Source organism: Salmo trutta, chromosome 9, assembly GCF_901001165.1.
Source record: "Salmo trutta chromosome 9, fSalTru1.1, whole genome shotgun sequence".
Classification (NCBI taxonomy): Eukaryota; Metazoa; Chordata; class Actinopteri; order Salmoniformes; family Salmonidae; genus Salmo; species Salmo trutta.
In genome coordinates this window covers 37,873,592-37,888,552 of record NC_042965.1, presented here as the reverse complement: position 1 = coordinate 37,888,552, position 14,961 = coordinate 37,873,592, and the positions used below count along the sequence as shown (strand labels likewise).

Here is a 14,961-nt window from a genome sequence, read left to right as displayed (position 1 = left end):
TGAAGTCAATATAGCCTGGATGCCAGTCTCAGAAAGACACAATGAGGAATGAAGGGCTGGAGATACAATGACTGGTGGGATTGAATCTGTTGACTCTGCTAGTCTATTCTGCTGTGTTAGTGGAAAAGCCTGCACACCTTGAGATCACTTTTGTTGGTCAGTTGCACACAAATTCCAACTGAAATTTGACTTCCGCTTTTAACCCAACCCCTCCAAAAGACACATGCAGGATTTGGCTGCAACACAACACAAGAAGCTGTTGTGGAGGGTTAAATGCCTTGCTCAAGGGCACAACATCAGGCAATGGCATCTTGAATTTGATAACAGCAACCTTCTGGATGCCAGCTCACTTCCTGCCAGATTTGTCCCGTCTGACCTGGGATTCAAACCAGCAACCCTCCAGTTGCTGGCCCACCTCTCTAACCGCTAGGCTACCTGCTTCCCTGTGGGTCTCCAGCACCAGGTTTTAACAGGGAAATATCTAAGGGTTAAATGATCCATATTGAGTTATTCATTGCTCTTGCCATTATAGGATAAATGAAGTTCTCTGCCCTCGTATACTGTAACAGCCACATTTAGTACCCTTTACCTGTGACTGTGTGACATCATCACAGTAGACCCCTCGTTCCTCTCATCTCAATAGTCTCCTTGTCTCATTTCCTTCATCTCCACTGATGACAATGGAAACCAAATTATTGTACGGCATTACAAGACATTACACCATTTTGCTTTTTCCTGTCCAGTGTTTTCAGATCAGTATAGATGAAGGAAGGAAATGAGGAAAGGTGGCTGCTGTGGATGATTGAGATGCACCCTCCCAGCACACAGAGCATGTAGTCCGTTGGCATTTTGTCCAATAGGGGGCAGCACAGACCACATGTTTATTTTCAGAACTAAACAGTCTAGTGTTGTAGTGTTGCTGGCTGAGCAGAAGGGGACAGTAGACCATCACAAAACTAGGTTTGATATCAAGGTTTGATGTGTGTGTCAACCACCCCACACACACACACACATTCATTCATTCATTCCCACCAGATGTGTCTCTTTGATGAGTCACTGGGAATACTTTATGTAATGAAGCCAAGTTGAGAAGAGTTGTATTGTTGGTGCAGTGTTCTCATCGTCACGGTCATAGTACACAGACCGGGAATATTTTTTCTCCAAATGAAAAGACAGCAGATGTTGCTTTGGAAAATCTGGCCATGTACCAAACTGCTGTCAGATAACACAATGTCCCGTCAGTCCCAAAGTTCATCTTACGGTCACTTCCCTTCCCTGCTTTGATTCTACACACAGCTAACTCCAGTAATAATAATAATGATGAGGAACTTGTTCTCCACTGGCCTACCTGGTTAAATAAAGGTGAAATAATACAAAATAAAATAATAATAATAATAATTGATTTATAAAGCTCCTTTCTACCAACTGAGCTACTCAAAGTGCTTTACCTAGTGGGGGGGGGGGGGGGGGGGGACGACTCACCCAACACCAACTTGTGGCACCCACTTGGGTGATGCACAGCAACCATTTGCCAATAAGGAATGAAGGGATGATTAGGTGGCCATGATGGAATGGGGCCAGGCTGGGAATTTAGCCAGGACACCGGGGTTAACACCCCTACTCTTGCGACATGTGCCATGGAATCTGTTATGACCACAGAGAGTCAGGACACCTGTTTAACGTCCCATCTGAAAGACAGCACCCTACTCAGAGCAGTAGGCAGGTTCATTGTAGCCTGTGGGTGTTGAATAGGCTCTGGGCTAGGGTTAGATTGTGACTGGATACACACACACACACACACACACACACACACACACACACACACACACACACACACACACACACACACGTCTGGCCTGTGTGTCTGTTCCTAAGGCCTGATTAGATTGTAGCCAGTAGCTGATTGGCTGCTGTTCCAACTTCCTCCAAAGGAGACAGCCAGGTGATTGGACACCCATACAGAGTCCAGTTGGGTGTGTGTGTGTGTGTGTGTGCCTTTGTGTTTGTGTGTGTGCCTAGTTGTAGATGTTCCAACCAAGCCTAATAGATCACACACACCTACACATAGGCTAGGCCTGTACATCAGTGGCGGTTGGGGCCATTTAAGATGAGGGAGGACAAATTCATTTTTTGTGAGCACGGCTTTATTTCTATTACAGCATATTGGATGACTGCCATTCATATTCCATTCAACCAACTCAATGTAACATCAATGGGTTTAGGATACTACATCATACTAACATTTTCCCTATACCCATCAGGAGGTTGCTAGAACCTAGCCTATGAATTAAAGTTAACAACGTAGGTGCAGACACGTCGAGAGACATTTGAGTAATCAATGTGACAGGCAGTGACACATTCAATACCGCATTGCACACTCTTGCCTGCATCTAGCTGATCTAGTGTGTAATCATTAGTCCAACAGTTGCAAACATGAGTTTCTATTTCTACAAATTCAGGTATGTTTATCCCCGTTTCGTTCTGTTTGCTTCCATTTAAGAAACGTTTTTCAACAGAATAGGCGAAATGAATACACCCCTAATCACACGCAAAACACAGTTCACTTTCACAGCAGCCACATACAAACAGCATTGTCCCTTTGATCGTTGTATAATTCCTTCTCACATCTACGCGCTCTCCTCTTCTCACCTTTTCCCTTCGCTTGTGGACTTCAGTGCACAACATAGCAGCTGTCTGTAACCAGGCGAAAAAAACTTTCCAAGCCAAACCTTCATATCATAACCGCTAACCTCTACACACAATCTACATTGTTGTCACCATATTAGCTAACGTCATAGTCAACATACCTACTAGAACTAACGTGTTAGTAAATCTGCTACAATCATGCAGTACAGTGTAGTCAGCATGCAGTTTAGCAGTTACACCGGTGGGCCCTGGTGGCAATAAATTATTAAAACCAAAAGCTTACCTTGACTTGGAAGAGTTCCGGTGTTGGATAGACATAGCCAGCTAGCTAACATAGCATCCCTCTCTGTTTGAGCCAGGTGTTTGAGTAGGCTAAACTAGCTAGCTGCATTCTCTAGCTAAGAAAGTGAAAACAAATGAGTCAACTACTCACCACATTTTATCCACTGCAATGCTAGCTAGCTGTAGTTTATGCTTTCAGTACTAGATTCATTCTGTAATCCTTTGATTTGGTGGACAACATGTCAGTTCATGCTGCAAGAGCTCTGATAGGTTGGAGGACATCCTCCGGAAGTTGTCATGATTACTGTGTAAGTCTATGGAAGGGGGTGAGAACCACGAACCTCCTAGGTTTTGTATTGAAGTCACTGTACCCAGTTGAGGACGGAAGCTAACTCTCCTCCAGCTACTGTAGACATTCATTGCATAACACTGTGTTTTAATCAATTATTTGGTGATGTGAATATATTTAGTGTAGTTTTTTCTGAAAATAATAACTTTTTTAATGTTTCAGTATTTTATTTTTATGAAATTCACTGAGGAGGATGGTCCTCCTCTGAGGAGCCTCCACTGCTGTACATAAAACAGACCAAAGCCAGCCCAATTCAGCCCAATTATAAATGATATAGCCATGCATAACATGGATAGCTAAGAGTTGTAACTCTGTATTGTACAGACAGATACAGATACAGGTACAGATACAGTTACTGTTCTCCTCAGTTATCCTGCTTCTCACGGTCAGCAAGGGGGTTGGACACATACACACACACTCTAATGTACTCTTTTCAAATGGGTGGCCGGCGAGAGGTGTGAATGTAACGGGAACACCATACACTGCGCGACTGCTATTAGGGCCTCTCATACTCAGAGCGAAAGGGAAAGAAAGGCATATTTTGTCTCCCAGGCCACGTCTCAAATGGCACCCTATTCCATTTATAGTGCACTTCTTTTGATAAGGGCCTATAAGGCCCTGGTCAAAAGTAGTGCCCTATATAGGGAATAGGTTGCCATTTAGTACGCAGACTCATACCCAGTCTCAGACTCATCCCCAGGCCCAGTCTTCAGACTCATCCCCAGCCTTCAGACTCAGCCCTAGCCTCAGTCCTAGCTTCATCCCCAGCCCTAGCCTTCAGACTCATCCGTAGTCCCAGCCTCATCCCCAGCCCCAGCCTTCAGACTCATCCCCAGCCTCAGACTCATCCCCAGCCCCAGCCTTCATCCTCATCCCCAGCCTCCAGAATCCTCCCAAGTCACCAGCCCCAGCCTCCAGACTCAGCCCCAGTCTCCAGTCTCAGCCTCCAGCTTCATCCCTAGCCTCATCCCCATTCTCCAGCCCCAGACTCATCCCCAGTCTCCAGCACCCTCCTCAGCCTTCAGCCCCATCCTCAGCCATCCCCAGCCTCCAGCCCCAGCCTCCAGCTTCATCCCCAGCCTCCAGCTTCATCTCCAGTCTCCAGCTTCATCCCCAGCTTCCAGGCTCATCCCCAGCCTCCATCCTCATCCCCAGCCACCGGCCCCAGCCTCCAGATTCATCCCCACTCTCATCCCCAGTCTTAGCCTCCATCCCCAGCCTCCAGCCCCAGACTCCAGTCCCAGACTCATGCCCAGCCTCCAGTCTCAGTCCTTTCTTTAAACCTTAAGAGAGAAAATTACCACCACTACACTCTGACGCTCAGCCCCCACTTTGAAATATGACATTTGGTGTGTGTTTTGTATTCTCTGAGAGGAATGGGTCCGTTGGGAAGATTCTTCATGGCCCTGTATGGAGGCCTGTCCTTGTAACTCCTACGCACATCATGAATATGCAGAATATTCACATGAAAAAGTTTGATTTGTCACAGTATTTTGTAATGACTCTTAAAGCCATTGCAGAGTTAGTTTCACTTCTGTTATTGGAGAAGCCAGTGACTAATATAAACTTTGTTGTGTACAGGATTTGTAACCTCACTTGGACTCTTCAGCTTGAAGTGTCTCCACCCACGCAGTAGAATTGCTAGCTTTTTGGTGGCGTAGCTGACTAAGACATTGTGGTGTGTTTGCGAGACAGAGGTCCCGAGTTCCAGTCTCTGTGTGAGCTGGTGACGGAGGAATAGATACGGTTACTCAGGTATGGCTGCATCCTTCACAGTTGCATCCATAACAACGTTTTTGAGGTTCAATAGAAAAACGTAACGCGTGACATGTGATTGTATATTGAGGAGTGAGACGTGTAATTGTATATTGAGGAGTGAGACGTGTAATTGTATATTGAGGAGTGAGACGTGTAATTGTATATTGAGGAGTGAGACGTGATTGTATATTGAGGAGTGAGACATGTAATTCATTTACAGTAAATGAGAATGTCAGCTATTAAGAACACTTTCATTTAAAGTGTATATTAGAATAGTTTATTGCATTAAAAACAAATGCAAGGTGATTGTGGCTTTCACACAAGTCTTGGTTCTTATTTCAACTCGCAAGTTCCTTCAGCGTTGAGTCATATTGTTTAAGCTAGGATCTTGTCAGTTAGTCCCTCTGTGTTGATCCAATGTACACACATTATATACCCAGCATGCCCCTCTTCAGTAGCCCACACACACTCACCACATGGATGCATACAAGCGTACTCACTGTACACTCACTGTAAACCAAACATCCTGCCTTGTCCTTACTAATAGTGTTGATCTAGCCTTAACGCTGAGAGCTAAGTGTTCATGAGAGAGACAAGTCGTGCCAGGAATACTCAGACTCAGTATACATCCTCACTCATCTTTTCATCATTAAAAAGACTGGCCCAACGCCTGCCCTGCCTTAAGACTGCAGCGATACACTCACAACTAATTAGCTTCAAATGCCATCTGTGAGTACAGAAAGAAGAGGAGAGGAGGAGAGGACAAGAGAGGAGAGGACAAGAGAGGAGAGGAGGAGAGGACAAGAGTGGAGGAGAAGTGAGGAAAGGACAAGAAAGGAGGAGAGGAGAGGACAAGAGAGGAGAGGACAAGAGAGAAGAGGAGGAGAGGAGAGGACAAGAGAGGAGAGGAGGAGAGGAGGAGAAGAGAGGAGAGGAGAGTAGGAGAGGACAAGAGAGTAGAGGACAAGAGAGGAGGAGAGAAGAGGAGGGGACAAGAGAGGAGGGGAGGAGAGAACAAGAGAGGAGAGGAGAGGAGGAGAGGACAAGCGAGGAGAGGAGAGAAGGAGGAGAGGAGAGGACATGAGAGGAGAGAAGGAGGAGAGGAGGGAACAAGAGAGGAGAGGACAAGAGAGGATCACTCCATATAATGTGATTTACACTCCATAGAATGAGAGTTACACTCCATAGAATGAGAGTTACACTACATAGAATGAGAGTTACACTACATAGAATGAGAGTTACACTACATAGAATGAGAGTTACACTACATAGAATGAGAGTTACACTACATAGAATGGGAAGAGAAAAGGTTTTTGTCTTTTTGTTGTGAGGTCACATGAAGTAACTGCAGTCAATTTATTTATGTTTTTTTTTAACAAGGCAAGTCAGTTAAGAACAAATTCTTATTTACAATGACAGCCTACAGTGGGTTAACTGCCCTGTTCTGAGGCAGAACAACAGATTTTTACCTTGTCAGTTCTGGGATTTGATCCAGCAACCTTTCGGTTACTGGCCCAACACTCGGCCACCTGCCACCCCTAGGAAGCTCTGTTAATATTTTAATAAAGCAGTTGCTAAGAAACTAGTATGGTTGGTAAATTGAGCCGTTACAGAGCCAAACATTTTTATGTATCTGGTTAGACTTCATTGTTTCTCTATATCCCTTCCCTTCTCTAGCCCTGACAACAGTATTACAGAAACCATTTCAAATGAGCTTTTACTAAAAGACTCCAAGGAAATGCATACTCTAATATACTCTGGAGAGGGATTATTCCCACTGTATGTTAGTTACATGGATGTTTGCAGACAATATTGGATTATTCAGGTCTTGTGTGTAAATGCCTGGGCTGTCATTTGATCAGTATCACATGCTTTGTGTGTGGGCATGGGTGTGTGTGTGTGTGTGTGTGTGTGTGTGTGTGTGTGTGTGTGTGTGTGGGTGTGTGTGTGTGTGTGTGTGTGTGTGTGTGTGTGTGTGTGTGTGTGTGTGTGTGTGTGTGTGTATGGGCGTGGGTGTGTGTGTGTGTGTGTGTGTGTGTGTCTCGTCATCATCTATATTAACAGAGCTAATGCCAGTTTATTGGTATCCACGGGTGAAGAAGGCTCTTTGATGATTTTGAAACATTTCAAGTGAGGAGATGCCAAACGTTTTAATTTCCAGTGGCTTGTTTGTCATACGTTTTTGCTGATGAAGGATGCTTGAGGGTGGGTCATCCTCCCCTTCTATTCCTTTCTGAGCAGTTAAGGAGCGCTCCGTTGGCCTCTTTTCCTGTTGCATCCTGGTCTTGTCTGAGGAGTTTGGTGCACTGTGCAGCACACTTCAAGTCAGTTTCAGAGACCCATCAGTGTGTGTGTGTGTGTGTGTGTGTGTGTGTGTGTGTGTGTGTGTGTGTGTGTGTGTGTGTGTGTGTGTGTGTGTGTGTGTGTGTGTGTGTGTGTGTGTGTGTGTGTGTGTGTGTGTGTGTGGCCTTGCGTAAGTGTGTATGTTTGAAGTGCGGGAAGGAGGCTGGTCCGCCTACAGGAGAAAGGAGAGCAGTGAGGTTCTCCATTACACAGTCTGTCTCCCCCCCAGGACCCTTGTACTATAGAACCCCATATACAGATCTCCTCCATCATCACAAGTCTCTCTCATCTCAGTGGTTAACTCATTTGGCCCTGCTTATGCACTAAGTTGATTAATATGCAACACCATGAGTACCTATGGGCAGAGTTGTATTCATGTATGTTGAGACACCACTGATAGTGGTTTGAGTGTAGGAGATCCATGCAAGCAGACAGTCCGTCAACTGTAGCCTATATGATCAGATAGGACACTTTCCATTGTTGTTATATGTTGTTTGTCTGAAGAACAGAGCATGACGTATACCATGGAACTAGAATGACTAACTCTTTGACGTCACCCGCAGTTATTGAGGAATGTCATTTGACAACCAACCCGTCTCCCATTGGACACATCCCTGAGGACTCCTCTAGTCTACATAAACTGTACTCTCATGTCCCCAGGACATTGTCTGTCACTTGCTGTGTATGTGTGTGTGTGTGTGTGTGTGTACTGTACTGTCCCGGGGAGTGTCTCAGTCAGACACAGAGGGAACATGTATATGATGTCGTCCTGAAGAGATACTTTGACCCCTGACCTCAGACGAGAGGCCATAAGACACTCAGTCCCTCACTCGTGTTAATGCAGGCCTCTCCCTTTCCTTCTACTCCTCTCCTCTCCTCTCCTCACTATCTCCCCCCCTCTCCTCTCCTCTCCTCTCCTCTCCTCTCCTCTCCTCTCCTCTCCTCTCCTCTCCTCTCCTCTCCTCTCCTCTCCTCTCCTCTCCTCTCCTCTCCTCTCCTCTCCTCTCCTCCTCTCTCTCTCTCTCTCTCTCTCTCTCTCTCTCTCTCTCTCTCTCTCTCTCTCTCTCCTCTCCTCACTATCTCTCCCCCTCTATATCCTTCTCCCTCCAGAAGTCTCTGGTGGCCTTGTCTCAAAACATCACAGATAAGAAAAAGTCCTAAGGAGTTTATAGCCATTAGTGTTATTGAACTGGATCAGATAATGTAGCCAGAGTTTTGATGCTGAGAGCTCTTTAGAGACTGTGTGATTACTACAATAGCTGGGTCTCTAAAAGGCAGAGTGAGAGAGGAAAACAACAAATTATCAACCATGGTACTGCAGAATATTTTATCAATCTTTTTATATAATCTATAAACTTTTGTTTCCTTTTCTTTTGTTTCCAGAACAACTTGAGGATGACACATTGCCCAATAACGGAGGTGATTATTTCCATTTAAGCTGAAAATATAATTTCTCTCTTCACTGCTTTCCCAAACCAAACTATTCTGTCTCATTTACTTAACATGAACCCCCATCTCCAGCTTCTCATCTAATGTTTAGTGATCAAGGTGGCTGTGGTTCATCAAGCATCACTGTCCTCTACTCCTCTCCTATCTGAACCCCATGCTACATTACATCTGCTCTTGATGTCAGATGCATGTTCTCTCTCTTCTTTGCTCTATCATCAGGCCATTGTTTTTTGTAATCAAATATTTGTTTTATTATTATCGTTAAATGAGTATAAATGTAAATAATTAAACAGAGTCAAGTTATCAGCTGGTTGTTTATGTTATCTGTAACATGTTCCTCTGCCTCCCTCCTCCTCCTCCCTCCTCCTCATCCTCCTCCTCCTCCTCTAGCAGGCAGCCATGCCAAGCAGGACTGGTCCATCCAGTGGCCCACCTCCGAGTCTGGCAAGGAGAACACTCCCTTCCCCTCTCCCGAACCCAGCCAGTGGGTCCGCTTCCAGCTCTCCCAAAGCCCGAAGGTCCAGGCCAAGTACAAGCAGCAGCACCACAGCCAATATCACAGCCCCCAGGCCTTGCTACCCTATCCGTACGGCCCCTATGTCCAGCCAGACCGCCTCACCGTGGACAGCCGCCTGGGACTGGGGGCCTTCCCCCCCATGGACACGGGCCACCGCTCCCTGCCCCCCTCGCCCCGCCAGAGGCACTTTGCCCACACCCCTCCCCGGACTCCTCTGGTGGTCAACAGCATGACCCCCCCGGGCACGCCCCCCATGAGGCGCAGGAACAAGGTGAAGGCTCCCGGGACGCCCCCACCCCCCAGCCGAAAGCTCATCCACCTGCTGCCGGGCTTCACGGCGCTGCACCGATCTAAGTCACACGAGTTCCAGCTGGGAAATCGCATAGGTCTGGAAGCAGCTGACACGCAGACACCCAAGTGAGCCATTTGACCTTTGTTCTATCTGAACCCTTAATACTGCTTTCATGTAGAATTTACAGTAAAAAACATGTTTATATGAACCCCTTACAAACAAGCCCATTTTTACCAAGTTCTTGCCTGTATCTCGTTTTATACCTCCAGTGGGGGACGAGTGGTAATAGAGGGAGGTTTATTTTAATAAATCCATTGAGAATATACACCATCAAAAATAAATCCATTATTCATTCCTTTAGGTAGGTCCTAAGAAACATAAGACTAATACAATGTATTTTCAAAAGAATAGAATGACATATTTTGAGATAATCAGGCCTATGTTATGGGTTCGTGCAGCCATTGCTGCGCCATCCAAATGAAATCAGTAGGTTGTTATTTTGTTCATTAAACAGACAAGACACAGCTACCTATTTATTCACAGTCAACACACATATGTACAGTACCAGTCAAAAGTTTGGACACACCTACTCATTCAAGGGTTTTTCTTTATTTTTACTATTTTTTACATTGTAGAATAATAGTGAAGACATCAAAACGATGAAATAACACATATGGAATCATGTAGTAAACAAAAAAGTGTTCAACAAATCAAAATATATTTTATATTTGAGATTCTTCAAAGTAGCATCCCTTTGCCTTGATGACAGCACACTCTTGGCGGAGTGATATTTTGAAACAGAGCCCAATCTCATGCTTTTTTTGTCCACGTTTCATCTCTTTTCACTCCGCTTTGTTAGGAAGCAGGCGTAGGGTCTTACCTTCATCATGATACCCATAGAAAATAATAACAAGCCTATTTTGAAAAGCATGTGAGTCTCATTCATATTTCACAACCTCTGCAGGCTTTTGGAGTTGCCTATATGCAATTGTAACGGCTGTCGTAGGAGAGAGAGGACCAAGACGCAGCGGGTTGCGTGCTCATCATTATTATTTATTAAAATGTGAACACGGAAAAACAATAAACAAAGAAACGACAGGAACAGTTTTACAGGCTAAAATAACAAGCAGTGCAAAATCAACTACCCACAAATCCCCAGGTGAAAACACGCAACTAATATATGACTCCCAATCAGGAACAACGACGTACAGCTGTTCCTGATCGGGAGCCACACAGACCACACAGAAATAAACAAACTAGAAAACCAACCTAGAATACAAATCCCAGAACATACACCAAAACCCCGTAATACATCAATAAAACACCCCTCTACAATACTCATAACCCCCGAACAACATAAAACAAATACCCTCTGCCACGTCCTGACCAACCTACAAATACAAATAACCCCTATACTGGTCAGGACGTGACAGCGATTGAGCATAGGCTACATTATAGCACACTAAATGTTTCTAATCAGTGATAGATAAACACTTGATTTAGGCTACATTATAGCACGCTAAATGTTTCTAATCAGCGGTAGATAAGCAAGCGAGCTACCACCTCCACTTATTTGCCCAGCCAGAAAACAATTAACCAAATATCCTTTACAGACAGAGATTCAGTGAAACAAAATCACATTGATTGATTATCAGACAAGTCAGTGAAGTCACAGGCTTTTGGTAGGGAGTAAGCCTATCGGTAGGGAGTAAGCCTATTGGTAGGGAGTAGGCCTATCGGTAGGGAGTAGACCTATTGGTAGTGAGTAGGCCTATCGGTAGGGAGTAGGCCTATCGGTAGGGAGTAGGCCTATCGGTAGGGAGTAGGCCTATTGGTAGGGAGTAGACCTATTGGTAGGGAGTAAGCCTATCGGTAGGGAGTAAACCTATTGGTAGGGAGTAAGCCTATCGGTAGGGAGTAAGCCTTGGCTAATAAACGACTGTGAGTGAAGAGCAAAGTAATCCACCTGTTAAACTTCAAAATGTTGAAGTAAATGATTCAACTAGACAAGATGATCATGGGCCGCACTCACCTCAACTTTTTCAAATCCTAATTGTAGCCTTACCAATATCCAAACAGAGATTTAGTCAAGACGAGTTCCCAAACTTGTCTCAAAGCAGGGAGATGTCGCTGTCCCAATCAAAACGATGCTGAAATGATCATCTGGATGACCACACGTGGGTAGGTTATTGTTTCAAATGTATTACGAGGAGGATTGGATGACTTTGGGAGTTTCAGTCAGCAACAATTTGATGCCTTCAATTGCATTAGCCTACTTTATTCCAATATTTTCATCATTCAGTGATATTTATTCCCTCAGGGATTCTTTATGGATCAATGTGGGTAATAAAGCAGTGCATGTGGTGGGTTATGTGAACAGATGGGTGAAGTGACTTCCCTCGCAAAGTTTACAACTGGCAGGAGGATGGTGAACACGCGTTGCCTTAGCAACCATCAAGACTTTAGAAGCGTAGTGTGTGCCAATGCCGCCTCAGCATTGCGGCTACGTTTCATACAAAGCCTTAGGCAGAACTTTACTGAAATGATTACTAGGTCGTTTGGCGGAAATAAAAGTTTTGGCTTTGATCCCGGCAATACCTTTCAGATATAAAGAAAAGGCGGGAAAAAGTTGGCAGTATGATAAAGTTGGCATCTTAGTATGAAAGGGATATTATTAGAATCCTCTTTTGCAAGGACCCCCCCACCCACAGACCCACCTGCCCACTGGCCAAATGATACATCAGCCATGTTAGTGAACTGTCAGTAATGGGACCTGTTGAATGAAGTGTGAAGTATTTGGCTTTTTGGGGGCTATTGGTCTACTACAGTAACAACACTTGTGCTTCTGGTTGTGATTTTGGAGCGGTTTGTTTGTTGTAACAAGTTTGATTCTGTTGGGGGACAAGAGTTCTCAATGAGTTTATGGATGAAGAGAGGGAGAGCTTGCAGTCGGTACAATCAAACTAAAAGCGTAGAAGTTTGTAAACGAGTGTTTAGAGTTAGGGCTGTTCAACTTCAACCAACTGCTGTCCTGCTTGAGACACACTTTAAACTTTCAAAATCTCATTTCTAATACAGCAAATCTATAGAATAAGGTGAAGTTCTTTAGAAGACAGAGAGGACAGTCCCAGGAAAGCATCTCCGTCTTGAAACAGTTTTATTCAACTAAGATTGAGATTAAGATAGACTTCTATACAAGAGAGAGGAAGAGGGTAATCATAGGAAACATTATATTGTTTCTAACTGCATTTAATAAAACAGTTAGACAATAAAGACAAGCTAGAGCTGCTTTTCTGAGAGTGCCTTCTCTCAATTAACTCCATTTAGTCCTTTATCTTCCTGCCCGAGGCCCAATCAGTTTAATTCGTTCAGTTTAATTCACGTCCAACAGCGCCCGTAGAGAAACAATGTCTGTCAACAGAACAGAGATAACAGAGCAAAGTGCTGAGTTCCTGACTGAGCCACTGAACCAACCGTGTGTCTCATCTGGTGCAATTTTGATCAGATCAGATCAGCCTGTTTCCTCCACTAACAGAGGCCAGGCCAGAGAGGGTCCACCCCAGTGCCTCCAGTCATCAGGAACCATCAGGAGTCAGGAAAGGAGAGCCCCTCGGGAGACGAACAGTCATTTTTATAATACTATTAGATTACAGTGGCCCATCGTTGCCTAATTGGTAAGTTAATATTTGGAGGTTATTTTCCTGCCATCTGGGTTGGGTTCTGCCCTGGTGTGTGTGTGTGTGTGTGTGTGTGTGTGTGTGTGTGTGTGTGTGTGTGTGTGTGTGTGTGTGTGTGTGTGTGTGTGTGTGTGTGTGTGTGTGTGTGTGTGTGGGTGCGTGCGTGCGTGTGTGTGCATGTACTTGTCTGTCCTGTGAGGTAGTGGATGAACAGGGCAGTGAATAGGGACTCAATCAGCATTAGATAATTGATTACCGGTCCCTGAGCACTGACAGACCGTTTTAGTACTAGCCTGTGCCTGGAAAAGCTAGCACTCATCTGAACACAGTGGATCTTTCACTAACCTCTCCTTGGGTACCCCCAGCCAGTTCCACTTTGGTTATCTATTCCTGAACTAGCAAAGCCTGATTCAACTAATTAACTAATCTTGGTTTTCTTGAAGGTTTGGGAAACATAGGCCTAGTGCTATTCCTCTACACGAATATACACCTTCCTCGTATTGATTTGCAGCATCAATTCACCAGGGCAGGGACTCTACAAGGCGTCGAAAGCGTTCCACACGGATTCTGGCCCATGTTTACTCCAATGTTTCCAACAGTTGTGTCAAGTTGGCTGGATGTCCTTTGGGTGATGGGCCATTCTTGATAAACATGGGAAACTGTTGAGTGTGAAAAACACAGCAGTGTTGCAGTTCTTGACACACTCAATAGGTGTCTGGCCCCTACTACCATACCCCGTTCAGAGGCACTTCAATCTTTTGTCTTGCTCATTCACCCTCTGAATGGCACAAATACACAATCCATGTCTGTTGTCTCAAGGCTTAAACATCCTTCTTTAACCTGTCTCCTCCCCTTCATCTACACTGATTGAAGTGGATTTAACAAGTGATCAATAAGGGATCATAGCTTTCACCTGGATTCACCTGGTCAGTCTATGTAATCAAAATAGTGTTCCTAATATTTTGTCCACTCAGTGTACATGGTTTAAAGAGGATACGTACAAGTCTACTTTTTGGTTCAGCTGACTTGTTTCTCCTAATGTTGACTACATACATGTCTTGTTCCGTTATGTTTCATTCCTTCTTCAGAACAGTACAACATGGCCAGGTACAAAAGCTGCTTTTTCACTGTCTCATTTCCAGGTGTTAATACACTGCATGGTTGTTGCTGTCATTACCACAGCTTCCTCATTCCTCACCTTCTATCCTTAACATCTGAAAGAGCTGTCAACAACCCTCAGCTCATCCTGTCTTCCTGTTATCATCCTGTTATAGCCGGTTATACACTGCATGGTTACGGCTGCTGTTACCACAGCTTCCTCATTCCTCACCTTCTATCCTTAGTGTCTGAAAGAGCTCGCAAAACGTCTTACTCTTAGTCATAGCTCGTCCTCTCTTTCTTAATGACATGGTATTGCAGCCAAGACACACTATCCAGGATTAACCTTTAACCTCGCCATGTTCCTACTGATGGCATATCTCCCTAGTGTGTGTGTGTGTGTGTATATTAATGAGTGTAACGGGCGTCGTAAGGATTGGACCAAGGTGCAGCGGGAACGTGTATACTCATCTTCTCTATTAAATTTAAAAGAAGGAAAAACAAACAAATCACGTATACAAAAACAACGAACGACATAAAACAGTCCTGT

The 14,961-nt window shown here is 44.6% G+C and overlaps 1 protein-coding gene across 4 annotated transcripts in view; it reads left to right on the top strand.

Moving 5' to 3' along the window:
• The window catches only part of LOC115200503 (kinase suppressor of Ras 2), a 115,506-nt gene that overhangs the window by 16,823 nt on the left and 83,722 nt on the right, over nt 1-14,961 (top strand). For 3 of the 4 annotated variants that reach the window (XM_029763623.1, XM_029763625.1, XM_029763622.1), the window contains exons 4-5: nt 8,762-8,797; nt 9,218-9,761. In XM_029763623.1, the coding sequence (XP_029619483.1) occupies nt 8,762-8,797; nt 9,218-9,761 (580 nt within the window). The remainder of the gene's footprint in view (nt 1-8,761; nt 8,798-9,217; nt 9,762-14,961) is intronic. The other variant, XM_029763624.1, reaches the window with a different exon arrangement.